Source organism: Mus pahari, chromosome 21 (assembly GCF_900095145.1).
Source record: "Mus pahari chromosome 21, PAHARI_EIJ_v1.1, whole genome shotgun sequence".
In the NCBI taxonomy this organism is placed as follows: domain Eukaryota; kingdom Metazoa; phylum Chordata; class Mammalia; order Rodentia; family Muridae; genus Mus; species Mus pahari.
In genome coordinates, this window is record NC_034610.1 from 20,654,821 (window position 1) to 20,672,987 (window position 18,167).

At 55.3% G+C, this 18,167-nt stretch overlaps 2 protein-coding genes across 4 annotated transcripts; one reads left to right on the top strand and one right to left on the bottom strand.

Annotated features, from left to right (window-relative positions):
• Positions 1–7,991: 7,991 nt before the first annotated feature.
• On the top strand, positions 7,992–9,929 carry Gng13 (G protein subunit gamma 13). 2 transcript variants are annotated; one of them, XM_021221256.2, is made up of 3 exons: positions 7,992–8,091; positions 9,496–9,627; positions 9,755–9,929. In XM_021221256.2, the coding sequence occupies exons 2-3, from the start codon at positions 9,530–9,532 to the stop codon at positions 9,858–9,860; spliced, it is 204 nt and encodes a 67-aa protein (XP_021076915.1). In that variant the 5' UTR covers positions 7,992–8,091; positions 9,496–9,529; the 3' UTR covers positions 9,861–9,929. The 2 variants fall into 2 exon arrangements, with proteins under 2 accessions (XP_021076915.1, XP_021076916.1); XM_021221257.2 differs by lacking the exon at positions 7,992–8,091 and adding an exon at positions 8,342–8,395.
• Chtf18 (chromosome transmission fidelity factor 18) lies at positions 9,858–18,026 on the bottom strand. Of its 2 annotated transcripts, none has more exons than XM_021221255.1 (22): positions 17,858–18,026; positions 17,552–17,731; positions 17,312–17,459; positions 16,994–17,162; positions 16,523–16,615; positions 16,385–16,437; positions 16,138–16,279; positions 15,351–15,560; positions 14,833–14,930; positions 14,478–14,601; positions 14,238–14,386; positions 14,055–14,148; positions 13,667–13,765; positions 13,468–13,598; positions 12,917–13,064; positions 11,896–12,120; positions 11,664–11,813; positions 11,440–11,570; positions 10,723–10,867; positions 10,510–10,641; positions 10,194–10,251; positions 9,858–10,111 (listed from the first exon to the last, which is right to left on the bottom strand). In XM_021221255.1, exons 1-22 carry the CDS (start codon positions 17,946–17,948, stop codon positions 9,975–9,977), a joined length of 2,907 nt encoding a protein of 968 aa, XP_021076914.1. In that variant the 5' UTR covers positions 17,949–18,026; the 3' UTR covers positions 9,858–9,974. The 2 variants fall into 2 exon arrangements, with proteins under 2 accessions (XP_021076914.1, XP_029388863.1); XM_029533003.1 differs by having other exon boundaries at positions 9,894–10,111; positions 17,552–17,734; positions 17,858–17,981.
• Between the last annotated feature and the right edge of the window lie 141 nt (positions 18,027–18,167).

Genomic DNA, 18,167 nt, shown 5'->3' on the forward strand with positions numbered 1-18,167 from the left:
AGAGACACGGACTCTGGGGGTTCTGATTAGTTCATATTGTTGTTCCACCTATAGGGTTGCAGACCCCTTCAGTTCCTTGGGTAATTTCTCTAGCTCCTCCATTGGGGTCTCTGTGTTCTATCCTATAGATGACTGTGGGTGGGGACCATTCTTATTCAAATAACCGCACCTACTTTTAATCCAGACCTTTTGCAGTAGCAAGATCCACCTTTAATCTGGCTTCTGCCTAGATCAGGGCACAGCTCAGAAGGAAGAATGTACACAGGTAGGCTACAAAGATGGCCTCCCTCCTGGCTTCCACAGTCGGCTTTGCTGTGTTGAATCTTCCTTTGGGGCTGCCCTGAGACCAATGGCTGAGCCACAGAGAGGCCATGAGTACCACAGGAGCTGAGGAAGCCCCCAGTCCTCTCTACCGATGTTCACGAGCTCTTTCCGGCATTGCCTTCACTCCACCTGCCTTGCTCCCACTTCAGAAATGGACAATCAAACCCCTATCCGTTTTTGAAATGAGGTGCTGGTCCTCACAGCCTCATAGCAAGGAGGCCTAGAGATCCATGAGAGAGGCCTGCTCCATCTCACAGGATGTACCAGGATACCAGATCCCGGACATGAGGAAGCCCACTTTGCTTTCTACAGGGTCAGCAGGTCTGGGCCTCTGTGGGTGGGTGTGGAGTTCAAGGCTGACTGGTCAGGGCACGTTTGTCACTAATGTACGAGATGTAAAGGGACCTCAAAACCTTATCATGTCTATCCACCTTTTGACCTGACGCTATCCTAATCAAGCACAGACTGCTGACCACTTTTAGGAGCCTACAACTGGTTGCCTGTTAGGGTGAAAAACTGATACTCCTCTGGTGACTTAACTGGTCAGGATTAAAGCTGACAGACCAGAAAACACAGAACAGTAAAGGGCAGATTCCTAGGAGGGCAATGCTTTAGGGCCTTCATCTGTTCTGATGTCTGACAGCCTCTTACAGCTATGGTCTTATGTTATATGTCTGTCTCCATGAAGTCCCAGTACTACACCAGGGCCTGTATCAAACTCAGCCTCTGCAGGAAGAGCCAAAAGCACACAGAGGACCACCTTAGCAGACAGACCCCAAAGATCCAACAAGTAAGATACCTGAATTCACTCAGTCTAAGGGCACTTAGATGACAGGAGATGGGCAGTGTGGTGGTTTGAATAGATTTGGCCCCCCATAGACTCATGTGTTTGAATGCTTGACCCACAGGGAGTAGCAGTATTCAGAGGTGTGGCCTTATGGGAGTGGGTGTGGTCTTGTTGGAGGAAGTGTGTCACAATGTAGGCGGGCTTTGAGGTCTCCTAGTGTTCAAGCTCTGCCCAGTGTGGAATGAGAGCCTCCTCCTGGCTGCCTGTGGATCCAGATGTAGAACTCTTGGCTCCTCCAGCACCATGGCTGCCTGTGTGTCACCATGCTTCCTCCATGATGATAATGAACTAAACCTCTGAAACTTATAAGCCAGCCCCAATCAAACGTTTTGGGTATAAGAGTTGCCTTGGTCATGGTGTCTCTTCAGAGCAATGAATCCCTAACTAAGGCAGGCAGAGTCACTTGTGGTCACTTCTTTGCACACATGATGCCCTGGGTAGTTTTGGAAGTGACTGGCATGAGCCAACACGTGGTACAGCAGGTCAGGCAGTCTGCAGACATAGCAGTGCATATGTGGCACTGAGAAGACCCCAAAACCAACACAGGAGACCCTGCCATGGAGCTCATCTATACCGCGGTGCCCTGTACACAGTGTTCTTGCCCCCACAAGACTTCTCTATTGATAGCTATGAGTCACCAACCTTTCATTTGCACAATAAGAATCGGTTACACCACTGCCTCTGGACTCAGTCCTGACCACATGGCATGGTCAGTCAGTTCTCCTCCCCCAGCTGTTTCCACATTGCAGTTTTCAAGTGGCAAGGTTTCATCCACACATGAGGTAGGGAAGGAAGACCAGTTCCCATGATACCTATGCCACCAAAGGTCTATGAGAGAGGGCAGGCATGAGGACAGGCTGTGGACAGGAGCAGGTTCTAGGATTAGTATTTGACTGTTTCTGAGAAGTCATTGGCCAGATCTGGCTCCAGGTACAAGACAGGGTCCCTGTGTAGAGAGCTCAAGGCTAAAAAAGTGAATAAGCCAGGTGACAAGCACAGAAGCTCCTGAAGACATTCTAGCTACCCAGGGATCTGGAGCCTGGCCCCTCCTCACATGCTAACCAGCGACTACACACTCAAGGCATCTCTTGACCCTTATCCCTGGCTCAGGCACAGACCCAGGACTAGAGGGACACATGTAATATGACTGTCTGTAGAGACACCCTCCCACTGGAATAGAATGGACTCCCAGAAATTATAGAAGATGATGTGCACAGACTTTGTCCTGAGAACACTCCTAGTGACAAAGGAAGTGAACCTTAACATTACAACGTGAGAGGAATCCTGTATTTCCAAAGCCAGGCTCCAGCTTTCTTAGTTAGGGTGTGGCCACACATCACTCCTCGAGGCAGCAGCAGGTGAGACCCATGGCTTCCACTGAGAGCTATCATGCAGGTAAGCGCACAGGTACCATAGACAGTTTGGATGGGAAGGAGGGTGCTCTGGACAGAGCACGCAGTGGGCTCATCTATCCACTCTCAACACAGGATGCCAGCTGGACTGTTCCCACCATGACATTCCACACACAACCTCACCTTCGGCATACCCTAGGCTGCCCAGACCACACAACAGCTGCTAGACACTATCCTTATCTTTAGGGAGAGACCATGCCCATGGGCCCCACCCTGGGTGTCAGGGGAGGTGCAAAAACACAGAAACATACTCCCTGAAACCCCTGGAGCCGTGCTGCCCTCAGCTCAGCAACATGGCCTGTGTTGGAAGTGTATCTGAGTTGATGCTCGTGTCTGCCCCTCCCCTCCATGCTGAGGTCCAGCGAGCAGTGCCCTGATATAACCTGCTGCTATCCACAAAGAGCAAGCACGCGGAATGGTGGTTGTTGCTCTTCCAGGGACAGTGACCCCAATCCTTGGGCAGGAAGCACAGTGTCAGATGGACCCCATATGGTGCCACCATTAGGTGTGGGCTTTGCTTTTGCATTCTCCTAATGCCTACTCCTGCCCCACACTAGGCAGGATCAGCCACCCCCACCTCTCTCATATCTCACAGTGTAGCTTAAGCTAGCGTTGAACTTCAGGCAATCCTCCTTCAGCCTCCCAAGCACCAGGCTGCACACAAGCATCGAACCACCAGACCCAAGTCACAGAGTTGTTAGCAGAGAGACGCCCGTGTCTCCAGCAGGCCTTTCTCTGAAACAGCCCATCAGTTCACCATCATCACCTGGTACCCAGGACTTCAGTCAACCCAGTTAAGATACCTCTAATTTCCTAAGACAGGGGCATGGAGTCTGTGTCCCTACACTGTGCTCAGCTGTCTCCAGAGGTGGAACTGGACAAGAGCAGAGCTACCTAGATGGGCCTTCCTTGGAACAACATTACCCCCCTTTCCTCTGTGTGTCTGTATGTGTGGTGTGTATTCACATGTGTGTGTGCTTGGAGGAGGTGTGTGTGTGTGTGTGTGTGTATATATATATACATATATATATGTATATATATATATATATATATATATATATATATATACATATATGCACATCCATGTGTGTGGGTATTTGTGTGCAGACCTAAGGGTGACATCAGGAGTCTTCCTCAATCCCTCTTCAGTAGCTCACTGAAGCAGGGAGGGTCTCCCAATTGAGCCCAGTGTTCACCAGCACAATCGTCTGGTTAGTCAGCTTGTTCCAGAGATCCTCTGCGTCTCAGTGACTGCTCTACTGCTGGGAGGAAACGCTAGAACTGAGACAATGCTTACAAAAGAGAGCGGTTAGCCAGAGGTTTGCTTACAGTTTCAGAGCATTAGCTCACGATCATCGTGGCAGACCGGAAGCAGACAGGCATGGTGCTAGAGCGATGGCCAAGAGCTTGATCCACAGACAGCAGACAGAGAGGAGAGGGAGGGCCAGGAATGGGCTTTTGAAACTTCAAAGCTCACACACCTCCTCCACTAAGGCCACACCTACTTCCACAAGGCCACACCTACTTCCACAAGGCCACACCTCCTCCACTAAGGCCACACCTACTTCCACAAGGCCACACCTACTTCCACAAGGCCACACCTCCTAATCCTTGCCAAGCAGTTCACCAGCTGCAGATTAACATGCGAATACCTGAGTCTTTGAGGACCATTCTCATTCAAGCCACACTTTCTCTCTACCTTAAAATACTGGGGTTACTGGGCAGCTACTGCACCCACCCCACCGACATTTGTGTGGGCACTGGGGAGCCACACTCACACCCTCACACTTACAAAGCAAGAGTTTTAATCACTGAGCCATCTCCCCAACACAGCATTGCTTCTTGTAGTTGTCTGGATTATTTTTGAAAACCACTTCCAGGCTTTCTAAGATACTATTTTTGAAATGTCTGTTAAGAGCTGGTTAAGAGAAACAGCATGCCGGGCCTGGTGGCACAGGCCTTTAATCTCAGGAGGCAGAGGCAGGCGGATTTCTGAGTTTGAGGCCAGCCTGGTCTACCAAGTGAGTTCCAGGACAGCCAGAGCTATACAGAGAAACCCTGTCTCAAAAAACCAAAAAAAAAAAAAAAAAAAAAAAAAAAAAAAAAAAAAGAGAGAGAGAAACAGCATTTTCCCAGTCCCAGTTGGCTTCTGTGGCCTGTGGGGATAAGAATAAAGTTAACGGGTTGTTGCCAACCTGCCCAACAGCCCTTCCCCCAAGGCTGAAAGGCCCAGCCTGGCCCAGCTTCTCCCCCCACCAAAAAAAAGGGTTCCACGGATCCTGACAGCCTTCGGGGTCACAGGTCACATGTCCAGCCTCCTCAGGTCAACATAGGTAGAGAATGGCCAACTTGTGTTCTTTGCCCTTGGCTTGGGCACAGCTTTGACCTTTGTCCTTTAATTTGTGAGAGAATCAGCCATCTGGAGTAGGGGGCTGCGCTCTCCATGGAGTGTCTGGACTGCTTCCTTGTCCGGTTTACCCATCATCGCCCTCACCACTCCTGGAGACCTAAGGATAAAGCAGTGGGCCCAGCCCGGCTGCCCCAGAGCCATCAGAGCATCAGAGCGGGGCTCCAGGTGTGGCTGGGCTGGGACAAGGTCTCTTCTATTAGGAGCTCTCTAGCTGAGGAGGCCATTTCTAGGCCAGCGGAAGGAACCCTGTGTGTACTCACCCAGTTAATGTCCTAATTTCATAAAGGAGCCCGAGGGATGACGGCTCCCACCTGTGGATCGGCGGTGTACTGTATTCTTTCCTGAAAGTCCTTCTTCCATCAAGCTGGGGACAGGGAGTGGGGTTTGTTTCCCCTTTGAGCCCTGGCTGTCCTGGAACTCTATATCTAGACCAGCATGCCCTCAAATCAGAGAGATCCTCCTGCCGGGAGAGCACTAGGGGTAAACATAGATGCCACTGCAGCAGGCATCTCACAAACCTTTTGCATCCTGTTACCTCTGTGCTCTAGCATCAAGACCCCTCCACACTGCTTCCTGCACGAGAGGCCGGGGATGGACATTTAGGAAGTTTCCATTTGGGTAGAAGGGTGGGAACTAAGGAGCCATGGGGTCATTGTTTCAGCCCGGACAGGGACTCACAAGTTCAGAACAGATGGTATCTTTGGAGGTTTTCTGTTTGTTTGTTTGTTTGTTTGTTTTTTATGATGGATTCTTGATGTTTCTGAGACTTTAGCTGACCTGGAACTATGTAAATCAGGTTGGCCTAAAATTCACAGAGATCCCCTGCCTCCCAAGTGCTTGAGTTAGAGGACCTACCTCACCTGGCTAACAGATGTAGATCTGCTTGTGGGTCCTGCACAGATTGGAGCAGGGGCATGGCCTATCACTGGCCCTACTTGTGCTGCTGTCCCAGCCAGAGCCCAGCCACCGGTGCACCCTGAGATGCCCCTGGCCTCCATTGTGGAGGGTGGGGAGCCCTCTTGACAGAGATCCAAGACCTGGCTGCCTTTAGGGCGTTGCCTCTCCAGGGCTCACTCCCTTGTCTTGGTCAGCCCCCACTGACTTCTCTGAGTCTAATAAATTGTATACCTGTTGCCTCTCCAGGGCTCACTCCCTTGTCTTGGTCAGCCCCTAACTGACTTCTCTGAGTCTAATAAATTGTATAAAGCTGGGCGTGGTGGCGCACACCTTTAATCCCAGCACTTGGGAGGCAGAGGCAGGCGGATTTCTGAGTTCGAGGCCAGCCTGGTCTACAGAGTGAGTTCCAGGACAGCCAGGGCTATACAGAGAAACCCTGTTTCAATAAACAAACAAACAAACAAACAAATAAATAGTTATAAAATTGAATCCTGAGCCTTGGGGCTGGGTTGGTGACACTGAAGCAGGCCGGTGACACTACGTACTGTCTCAGCAATAGGAACTCCCCAAGTCGTGGAACCCACCTGAGGGTTCAGATTGTCCCACTGGAGAGCAGTCAGAAATATTACCTCATCTCAGTGAATGTAGGCACCCTGGGGCCTTCTGGAGGCTACCTAGTCCTTCAGCCTCTAGAGTGGCTGGCCCCCTTCCTCCCTATTGTCACTGTACTCTGGTGGCTCTCCCAGCTTTTCTCCTGTCAGACATCCATGGCAGCCTAAGTGTTAGGGTGTGCATCTAGTTCAGGGCACACAAAAGGCGTGGGGAGGGAAGGTGAGCACAGGACCCAGGAGATATGACAGCCCTCCACCCTACCAGGAAGAGCAACATCTGCCCTGAGGCCTGGCACCATTAACCTTAAGCTCCCCCAACTCCAAATCCATGATAAGTAATCTCTCGGCTCCCTAGCGTGCCCCAGTTCCAGAGATGCCTCCTGATCTAACCACATGTTGATGCACATCAGGGGCCAGGGAAGCTTGGTGACCCCATTTCACTGATCAACACCAGGGAAGCCTGCTGTGTGACTGATGGTCCTGAGAGTCCAAGGGACCGGGACCTGGTCTGTCTTTTGATCATACCTGCAGGGGTCCAGGCCATCTCCTGGGCAGGGTGGGCTCTGAACTGTTCCCGTCCCTCTAACTCTGACCTATCCTGTTGTCTAGGTAAGGGACACTCAACAAACCTCCAGCCCACAGAGGACCCAGAAGGTACTGGCCCTGCCTCCCAGGACAGGCTTGCTCCTCCCCCACAGGCTGCTGTTGCAGCCTGCGTCATATGAAGGTCCCCAGAGCACAGCTCCCACAAGAGTTGGTGAAGTGTACCTCTGACAGTGACATTGGGAAAGGGGGGAGCTGCTCTGGTTAGTTGAAGGCAGGGCTAGCCCACTGCCCCATTACAGAGTCTCTGGGGAATAGGGAGGTGGTTGCCGGGCACAGGGCTCAAAATCCTGTGGCTGAGGAAGTACTCTTCTCCCTATCCAAAGGCCATCCAGCATCAGTCAAGAAACTGGCCTACTCATCCCCCAAGCTGGAGATGAGTGAGCCTTCACACCCGAGGCCCCCACACCCTATCCAACCATGGGTTCTTTTGAAGTCATTGTCTGGGAATGAGGAAGGCGCCAGAAGGTGGGAGTGCTATGGAGGGAGGCCTGAAGACCTTCCAGGTGAGGCTCATGTCCTGGAATTCTGCGGGATGACCCCCAGCCTTCCATAAGTGGACAACACCGAAGGTCACCTGCACCCGGTGGGCTGCAAGACCACAGTGGGAAGTGTTCTGCTCCCACCCCCTCTTCCCAGCTGCCTGGTAGCATAAGAAGGCCCTGACCAGAGAAGCCTCGTTGGGAGGGGCATATTTTGCTGTTTAGGACTCTGGTCCCAGTAAGTATCACAAGATTGTCGAACTGGGTTGCCAGCAGTTGTAGCTGACCCAGGAGAGCCGGGACTAGCTCCTACTGCTGCATGTCCCACCCCAGGGGAGACCAGGGAGCTCTTGGGGTCAGCCCAACCCTGTGAAGGCGGTACCAAGGCCCCAGGTGGCAAGAGTGGGCGGGGCGGCTGCCTGGGCTCCCCGGACTCGGACAACCCAGCCTCACTCCACAGATCCCTCGGCCCTTGTCATCTCTGCTATTGCTGTCTCCTCCAAAAGTAAGTCCAATGAACAGAACCCTCACACCGAGGGGGGAATAGACTCCAGGGCTCTAGGGCTTGACCAGGTGGGACCCCTAGGCTAATTCTAACTCCTGGGACCAGGGCAACTGCCTCCGGGCCTCAGGGGCGGGGCGGCCGACAGATCGAGTCCAGCGGCGCAGGAGCCATCGCTGCGCGACGGGGGCGCGTCTGTCCTGCGCCGTGCGCGCCGCCCGCAGTGCCCGTGTGCGCCGCCGTGCGCCTGGCCGGGGGCGTCTCGGGGTGCACCGGCGGCCGGGCTCCGGCGGCGGCAGCAGCGCAGGTAGGGCCAGTGGTGGGCCATGCCCCCAGCCCAGGTGCTCCCATTTGTGGAGGACCCGCAGCTGATCCTCCGCCCACGTGCCTGTCGGCGTGTGGGGCGCGGGAGTACCTAGCAGGGTGGGGCACTGTAACTTGGGGTCTCTGGGAAAGGTACTCTGCAGGCGGCCCCACACAACCAGGAATACTAGCCCACCCAACCTCTCACTGGTTCCTTGCGAGACCTGCCACCTCTTTAGGATGGGCCACTCTAAAGGCTGGGTCCTAGGCTCTCCCCAAAGCCAGCTCAGCGCAGCATCCCGGGATAGAAGCTTTGCCCGGATGTGTCTGGCAGTCGGTGCCAGACCCCTCTCAAGGTCGTGGAAGCTGTGATTGGAGGGAGAACCGGAGACTTGGTCTTTTGGAGTGCACCTAGATAGGGAGGGTAAAGGGAGGCCCGTTGTTGTGCTCCACTGACAGTTCTCCCTAGGCAGGTCAGTGATTGGGTCTGAAAACACTGGTCTCAGGAAGGCTACCCACCTCCCAAATCCTGGGCTTGCTGAAAGGCCTGTGTCCCCAGACGTTCTGCACATACCCCACCCTACATGCAAATTGCAGCCAAATCCTCCCAGCCCCGCGATTAACTTGGCCTCTCAGCCTCTTTGCCCATGCAAAACAGGCATCCAGGAGGGCCAGGCAGCACCCAGCATCTCAGGGCACTCATCGCACCCAGGGTCTGAGTTAGAAGTGGGTCTGGAAGGATGGGGGCTGCTCTGGATACTCAGAAGTCCGTGTTTTAATCTCCCTAGGCAGGGATCAGTCTGTCCTCCAAATCCAGGGCTGGGCCTTCTCAGGCTCATTTGCCCAGTCAAGAACGGAAAGTTTGCTCTGCAGCTAATCAGCCCCACTGGGTAGAGAAGACCCAGGGGTCTCGTTAGTGGGTCCCTGTGGCCCTGTCCAGGCCCTTTGCCAACACCACTGCAGACCGACCTCAGGAAGGACCAATGGGTGGTATGATCCAGTGGGCAGCAGGTTCCAGGATCTCCCTCTGTCCTGGGGCTGAGGGTGGGATAGGGTGGGGGTGGGGGCTGGAGACCCAGCTCTTTCGCTTCTCCTGCCCACCAGCCTCAGGCTGGCTACCACCGACGCCCCCGACGCCATGGAGGAGTGGGATGTACCCCAGATGAAGAAGGAGGTAGAGAGCCTCAAGTACCAACTGGCCTTCAAGAGGGAGATGTCGTCCAAGACCATCCCCGAGTGAGTGCCCCATGATGTGTGTCATTTACCTGTCCAGCCACTGCCCCTTGTGTGAACCAGGACCTCACACCCCAGTGGGCAGGTGCCATGGGAATGACCGACACTCACTGAAACTCCCCACTCACAGGCTTCTCAAGTGGATTGAGGATGGAATCCCCAAGGACCCCTTCCTGAACCCAGACCTGATGAAGAACAACCCTTGGGTAGAGAAAGCCAAGTGCACCATCCTATGAGCCTGACCCACACTCTCTGTAAGGTGTGACTTTATAAATAGACTTCTCCGGTGTCTCTGCTGTAGTACATTCCCCGTGGGAGTCAGTGCGATCTCATGTCCTGGGGCAGCAGGGCTACAACAGGTCCCTGATGTACAGGCTGCGCCGAACAGCATTTGAGACGCCCTCGTTGAACCGGAACCACACCTCACTCCTGCCCACTGCCACACCCATTCGCCACTCGTCCGTGTCCTTCTGGGGGGCCTCAATCTCTGCAGGGACCAAAAGGTTGCACCTCAGCAGACCCCAGCCCATGTCTCCACCCTCTCCCTTCCTTCTGTGACCCATACACACCTCTGCTCGGGACTGCCACTTTCCTGATGACCACACGTCCAAAGAAGTCCCTCTCAGGCTAGCAGAAAAGAGGGCCGTCAGGTTGCCAGTGGACAAGCAGGCACACCTAGGCCTTCCCCATGTGAGAGGAGACTCCCAAGGCCTCTGAGCAAGGCCTGCGACTAGGAGGACCTTTCCTAACCGCTGCCCACTTTCTGAGAGCAACAGGTGGCTCCTTAGGATTGGGGCAAGCCCCACCCTCTGGTAATCATCTTGCTCCAGTCCCCTACCCCCAACACACACACACACACACACACACACACACACACACACACACCTGCTCCTGCACAGTTGCTCTCTTCATGATGTGTTCTAGGCGCTGTTCATGGTTACGTGGGGCAGGCTGCCTTGCCCCCTTGTCCCCACTGTCCATCCACAGGCTTGCAGGCCCTGAGGGACCCTGGTCCACCTGAATGGAAGCATGAGAGCCTGCTGGCCAAGGCCAAACCACTGATGTTGTACACTGTCTCAACACCAGGGGCAAACTTACCTGGGGGCCACCTCGAGCCCAGGCCAAAGCCTCTGCCCTCCGCATCTTCTCCATTTCAATCTCCCGGGCAATAAGCTGCTTAGCCTGGTAGGTGAGGGGCTTGCGGGCAGGTAGCTCAGGGAAGCGGCAGACATCTTCCACATTCCTGCCCAGGTGGGTGAGGCAAGATACCGGGATACCAGTCAGCAGAGGTAGTCTGCCTGTTGCACCAAGTCTAAGAGCTAGGGTGTGGGGTCAGTAGGGCCAGGGTCTGCCTGGGGCACCAACCCATACACCAAGTTCAAGATCTTGGGTGTAGGGCAAGGTCCTGATAGTGCTACATCCTAACCCTGTGGTAGCTGGGGCTTCCCCAACTGTAAGTGGAGAAGACAAGGGACACGCACGGGGCTATAGAGAGGGAGCAAGAACAGGCAGGGACACCAGGAGACCGTCACTAAACTGTAGGATAAAAAGGTTGCTGCTGCTGCTGTGCCTCGAGCCCTCTTAGAGCCCCAAGGAGCTGCAGACACACAGGCTAGCCACCCTGGGATGGACAGAGGTCATATGAACCCTATACTGAAACTTGGAATCAAAATTGTGTCTGGCCTAGGACGAGGCCTAGTGCCAGCCACATTTGTGCCAGACCTAAACTGCAACCCACAACCCCTTGGACACCTCACCAAGACCACACTGGCTTTGGCACACACACTGCATGTCCCCAGGCACAGGGGCACTCACGGCTCCAGCCTGTAGAGGTACTGCCCATCAGGCGTGCGCTCCTGGTGGTAGGTGAGACTGTAAGCAAGCATGGTGCCCACAAGGTTGGACAACTGCTGCTTCTCGCGGGCACTGTACAGCTGTGTGCTCACCTAGGGTCAAGAGGGCACAGGTTGGGCAACTGGGCAATGCCCAGAGCCACCTGGGCCACAAACTCCGCCCTTTCCTCCATATCTGATACTCACGGGGCGCATCTTGGGTGCGAGGACATCCAGGAGCAGGCAGAGAGTATCTAGAACGAGGGCCTGTGGTGTGGCCTGGCTGCGCGTGGCCGGTGCCATGCCTGACACCAGTGTCTGTATGTGGTTCCTTGTCTGGCTCATCCTAGTCTGGGCCTAAGACAGAAAGTGAGCCAGAGCCAGGTGAGCAGAACCCCCCGGAGCCAGACCCTAAGCACAAACTCTGCAGATGACACACCTCCTGTTGGCTGCTGGGGAAAGCAATCCGTGGCACATGGCTGGAGGCGAAAAGCACATGGAAGGCCGCAGACAAGAAGGGCAAGTAGCGCAGTAACTGGAAGCTCTGGCCATGGTGGGCAGCCTGCTCCAGCAGGTCATCAAAGGCCAGCCAGTCGAGGGCACAGCACACGGTACCCAGGCTGGAGTCCCGAAGCCGAAGGCGTAGAAAGTTGTCGAACAGGCCCTAAGAGCGGAGAGCAGGCCATGAACCCTGCAGGAGTAGGCAGGTCCTGACCCTCTGATGCCCTCATCTCCCCACAGTGTGAGCATCAGTCTCAGGACCCTTCCACTAGCTCCTGCTCTGTGAAGTCCAAGGTGTAGGGATCAGCTGCCAAAACCAGGGAAGGACCTACTAGTCTAATGGAGGCCCTGAGACGAGCGAGGAGGCGGCATGTGCTCCAGTCCCCCACCCTTCCAGAAGTTAGAGCAGAAAGCTACATCCGCAAAGTTCAGGACACAGCTGCCCCAGCTTGCCTGTGCCCCAGAGTCCAGTTCCCACTGGCCATACCCCCTCCCCCCTATAAACTGCTCATTTCCAGATTGTCAGTGGATTCCCAACTGCTAATCCAAAGCTGCTTAGAGCTGGAAGCAGCTTAAGCCAGGCCCTTGGGGAGTAGGGTAGGCTATGTCGCTTGCTCAAGTGCGTTCCTCTCTATCTGTTCTCCATACCATGGGCACCCCCCGCTAGTATCTAGTCCCTGTAAGCCCAGGCCCCAGCATGTACCTCACAGGGCTCTCCAAATGGTTCCCACACCAGCCTAAAACTCATCCCCACCTTCTGTCACCTCCAACATTATTCCTTTAGTTCCCTTTTGGGCCTGAGGGTCTTCCCTGTGGCCCATCCTTGATCCTCCCCTCCCCCCAGATGCCTGACACCCGTCCATCCACACCCTTTACTTTGGAACCCCCCCAGAACATCTTCAGTTCAGTATCTACTCATTTAGTACTAGCGTCACGAGAGCTGAGGTGGGCACAGGTACCTGGACAACCTTCTCATGCTCGCCCGCAGAGGTGGTCACACGCAGGATGTGGTAGAAGCGCTGGGAGGCCAGGGTCAGAGAGCCCTTGTCACCATCACTGAGCAGGAGAGCATGGGCTGGCAGCATCAGGTCCCGGCCCACGAGTCGCCTGAAAGTAGAGGGTGCTGAGGCTGGGGCCACACCCAGTGAAAGCAAAGGTGTCAGCAGCCATCCTGGCCACAATGCTGGAGGAAACCCTGGCTGGTCTGTTTTATATCACTCTGAAGGCACAAGAGTCTCTAAGCAGAGCCATCTAGGAGCAAAAGACTCTCCCTGAACTAAGGTAAGGTCAGGGAGAGCCGCCCTCTAGGCCACAGATTTAGGAAGCTCTAGCCAACGCCCCTTGGGGTAGAAACTGGGCCCCCAACCCAAGTCAGGACCCTACCGAGAGGACACAGTGAGATCAAACAGCTGTCCTGGAGCCCCAGTAGTGTCAGGCGGTATCTAAGGGCTCTAGGCAACTGAGACATCCGGACCAAGGCTGGCCCACTCAGACCACTTGGGCCACCTACCTTTGAGTCCTGGGCAACTGGAAGACCTCCTGCCACACAGAGAACAGCCCCTTGCGCTGGTCCTTCAGGCCGACGTGAGCGGTCTGCACATCCTTCACACTCAGCTCCCGCCGGCCCCGCCCATACAGAAACTGGCAAAGGGCAGAGTAAGCAGCAGCCACTCTCATCCCACCCTGCCTTACCCGAGCCACTCGCCCACCTGCAGGGTGTTGATGCAGGCACGGATGTCATTGTCGGTCTTCTCACAGAGGGCAGCCAGTGCACCCGGGTCAGAGCGCATGCCATGTTGCAGGGAGATCTAGAGGCAGGATAAGCACTAGAGTGTCTGCCCCGCTGAGAGGACCCATGCCCAGTCTAGCACATCCTCAGAGCCAACCCTGTGGCCACAACCTGGTTCCCCAGATGCAGGTAAACAGCCCTGTGCTGGGGGCAGCCAGAGGGTGCAGGGCAGGTCCCGTGATAGGGACAACCTGACAGCTCGATACAAGACAGAACCAGGGTGCTCAGAGGGGAGGACCATGGGAGGGGAGGTCGGGATAGGAGCTGCATCTCCCCCAGGAAGCTGCCTCCCTCCCCGCCCTGCTGACCTCCTGGAGCCGCTGCACCAGCCTGGAGGGCAGGGTTGGGGGGACGTGGAGCAGGAGCGCCTGCTGCTTCAGCTGCCTCAGAGACGGTGTGAACCTGCAGGACAGGACCCGCGGTGGGCCACACGAGCGACAGGCCAGCGGACCCTTCTGCCTACGAAGGTCCCAGCCCCCCACTGCACTTACTGATCATTGCAGATGCAGATGATAGGCCTGGTTAGGAGACCCCCCTCGGCCCTGCGTCGCCGCCCCCCTGCGGCCACAGCTGCGCCTCCTTGCTCGGCCTCCTGCGGGCCCTTGCGATTCAGGATACCCAAAAGAACGTTGATGGCCGCCTTCAGGGAGGCACACAAGAGGTCAGTTAGCCGAAGCCCCAGTGCGCCTAGCCTGCCCGACCACCCACCCACGTAGGCTGCAGAGACCCACCGTGGGGGCCCCGTCGATCTCGTCAATAACCAGGCAGTTGGGCCTCCCACCCGCACCCAGCACCGACTCCATTTGCGTAGCTGCTTCAATGCGTGTACGGAAGGCCTCGGGGCTACGGTCATCACTGAAGAACAAGGCCAAGAGTTACTAGGTAGCGGCCGGCATCCCAGCCGGATGCGATGCGGCACTCACAGGATGGAGCTACCAACTTCAGTGAGCCACGAAAAACACGTCCCAACCGCAGCCACCTACATCCAACATCCAGGACCCTAGCCCTACCCACCAGCCAGGGTTTGAGACCTGCACCACAGGTTCAGCCTCACAGAAGCCCCGGATGAGGGTCTCCTCTACTCACCTTGCATTCATCTCTACCACGCAATACCCTGCATGCCTTGCAACCACGTGTGCCAGCGTGGTCTTGCCTAGTCCTGGAGGGCCACACAGCAGTGCCACCTACAGTCAGAGTGGAGGACAGACTGCTGATCCCTTAGGCTCCAGGGAGCTCCTGGCCAGTAGCCAGGTACTGGAAAGAAGGTGGTCACTGTTCCCCACACTCCAGCCATTACATGAGAACACCCAGAACACTCAGAGTAGGAGAAAACTCTGTGCATGAAACAAGCTATGTGGGGACCTGACAGGAACGGAAGCCTGTCCCCTGCTGCCCAGCATCCTGTGCTGACTTTATCTAAACCCTTAGGAGAATGGATTTAACCTCAAATTCACAACTCTAGCGCTTGATGCCAACCCTGATGTCTTTGAACCCACAGACTCTGGAAGAGTTAAAGACGCCTCACAGACCACCCTCTCCGCAGAGACTACCCGGAGGGGAAAGCCTAAGTGCAGATATGTTCATATAGGCCCAGGTGCGTTTACCTTCTGCCGAGGCCTACGGCTAGGGTCCAGTTCCGCTTCGAGCATCTCCTCCAGTGCCTGCTCATGGCTTTTCCACTTGCCAGGGGCTGTGGTCTCCTTCCCAACCCGGGTGGTCTCTACACCGGGTCTGGGCTTCCGGGCAGGCCTCTCATGGCCAAACACCACAAGGTCCCATAGCTTCAGCCACTTGAGTAGGCAGCGGTTGGTAAACTGTAAGAGGCAAAGCCTGAGGGCGGGCCCTGCCAAGCCCACACTTTTAACACAGACAGCGACACTGAGGCTCAGAAGGCCCAGGCCCTGCTTATCAACAACTTCTGGCCTCACCCCAGAACAAGCTGGTACCAATTGCTGAGGGAGAGCAGGAGGTCAGGCCAGTGCTTCTTAACCTGTGGGTCACAACCCTCTTGGGAGTCAATGACCCTTTCACAGGGGTCACCTAAGGTCATTGGAAAACAGATATTTACGATTCATAACAGTAGCAAAACTACAGTTATGAAGCAGTAATGAAAATAACTTTACGTTTGGGGGTCACTATAACAGAGAAACTGTATAAAGGGTCACAGCGTTCGGAAGGTTGAGAACCACTGGGCTAGGACATCCAGACCTCTAACAAAGCCCACAGCAGGTCACAGTCAACTAGCAGTAAAACAGGTGTCCTGCTGACTCAGAGTCCCGACATCATCCTTAGCACCCAATGGCCCACCAACACAAGCATCAACTGGACCCTGGCCCTTTCCCCTTGCTGATACGGCAAGCCAGTCACACGTGAGTGAGAACGGGAGCTCACGTCATCGCTGAGCAGTTCTGTGTAATGCTGAGGTGCAAACTCATCCACCCAGAGGCAGTGCGGAGCAGTGTCCTGGCCAGGGGCCGGCTCCTCTGCAGGGGGCCCCTCAAGCACAGCCTCCTCTCCTCCTTCAGACCTGAGGCTGGAGAGAAACAAGCCCTGACTCACCACAGAGGGAACAGTCACCATGCCCACCACATATGCCCAAGCTGACAAGGGTTCTTGGGGTGGGAAGTGTGCGAGTCACCTGTGTAGAGTGGCTGAAAGCTGTTGGGCATCCTCCAGCAGTTGTTGCCGTCTCTACAAAAACAGGATAGGCTGGGGTCAGGACAAGTCCAGCCAGCACCAGACTCAACAGACAAACTCCCCACTCCACTAAACCTACCTTGCTGTCAACTTGCTCCTTCAGGGAGGCGAAGGGGACACCCAGCAGGTCCAGTTGGCCACGACCTCGCCATTGGACATCCAGAATAGGGTTCTGGACAAGACAGATTTGTCATCTCCGTAACCCTCCCAGGTCATGCAGGCACCCACAGTGCCCTTCCTTCCCCCCCCCCCCAAAAAAAAAAGGCTGACAGAGGGACAGAGACAACACCTTGCCTAATCAGAGAGGAGATGGATACTGCCCTCAGATGGACCTGGTCCAAGGGAAGTCAGATTTAGGGTGAAGAGAAAAAGAAAAACAGAAAGCTAATATATGGGGTACAAGGTGGCACTCTAAGGCCACATACCCTCAAAAGTAGCTGTTTCCAACACTGGACTACCTGGCGGGCCTTTTCCTAGCAATTCAGACAGGTGAGACGGGCCTCGGAACCTGCTGAGAGCCTATGACAAACCCCATGCCATGGTCACACACCTGCACCCCAGGGCCTGTGAGGTCAGCCCGAAGCACCAAAAAGGCCCGTTCCCCACTTGTGGATGTCACATTGATATAATCTTCTAAGATAGGAGGTCGTCTCAGAACAGGGTTTCGGGGACTTGGCGGTGCCTGCAGGAGGTCTTTGTCAGGGTTAGTATCTGAGTACCTAGGAGAGACAAGCAGTTCCAGTCACTCTCAATGAGGTGCCTGACCCACACTCACTCCTCTTGCCATCCCATAGACATCCGTTTCCAGAGCCTCATCGAGGGACAGGCAGCTTTCCTAGACAGAATTACATGCCCTTAAGCAACACACCCAGCATCCCACATCTCAGGGAAGATCTCTGGACTCGGTGGAGGGGTAATGTCCCCAGGAGGGGAATCGGGATACAAGAGCTCCTCCATATCTGGCTCAAAGTTCAGCTTCTTCACCACGTCCAACCTGGGCCGTTTGACCATAGGGCCTGCAGAGACAGAGGCAGAAAGAGGTGAAAGAATAGAAAACTGATCCTCAGAATTCCCCGCCCTTAAGTGCTCAGTCCCCAATCCGACATACTGGAGGGCGCGGGCTGGTCCCTACGAACATTCTTTCTAGTATTGCGTTTGTCATTTCCTGGCGACCCTGCAGGGCAGGGACGCGGGACAGTGTCCCCACCAGCGATGGCCTCTTCGAAGGTTAGCGGAGGGCGGCTCGCTGGAGTCTGGAGGGTCCTAGAAGGAGCCAGGTCCCGGGTTCCTGCTGAGACAGAGGTTGACAGCAGCAACACACATCAAGAGGCGAACTCCCAGCCGTTACCAATCCCATCCACACCGCTCTCCACGCTGCAGCAGGATGCAGCCACGACCCAGGATCCGTGCCCACCTTCCAGCTCAGCCAGCACTTCGAGCTCGGCTGCGAACTGGTTTTGGAAGTCATCCTCCACACCATACAGATCTTCCTCGTAGTCTTCCATGAAGCCAGACCACAGCTCCCACAGCTAAGCGTCCCTCAGAACTTCCCGCGCCGCTGCCACCGTGCACTACCCCTCCCCGAGAGCCTCCAATGCCGCCAATCAACAGCCGGCGTTCCCAGCGGCGCCCGCCATTGGCCAGCGGGGAAGGGCGGGTCTTACTCCCAGAGGGCGGGAGGAGAGGAATAATAGTTCAGTGGTTGAAGTGGAGGACTAAGAACG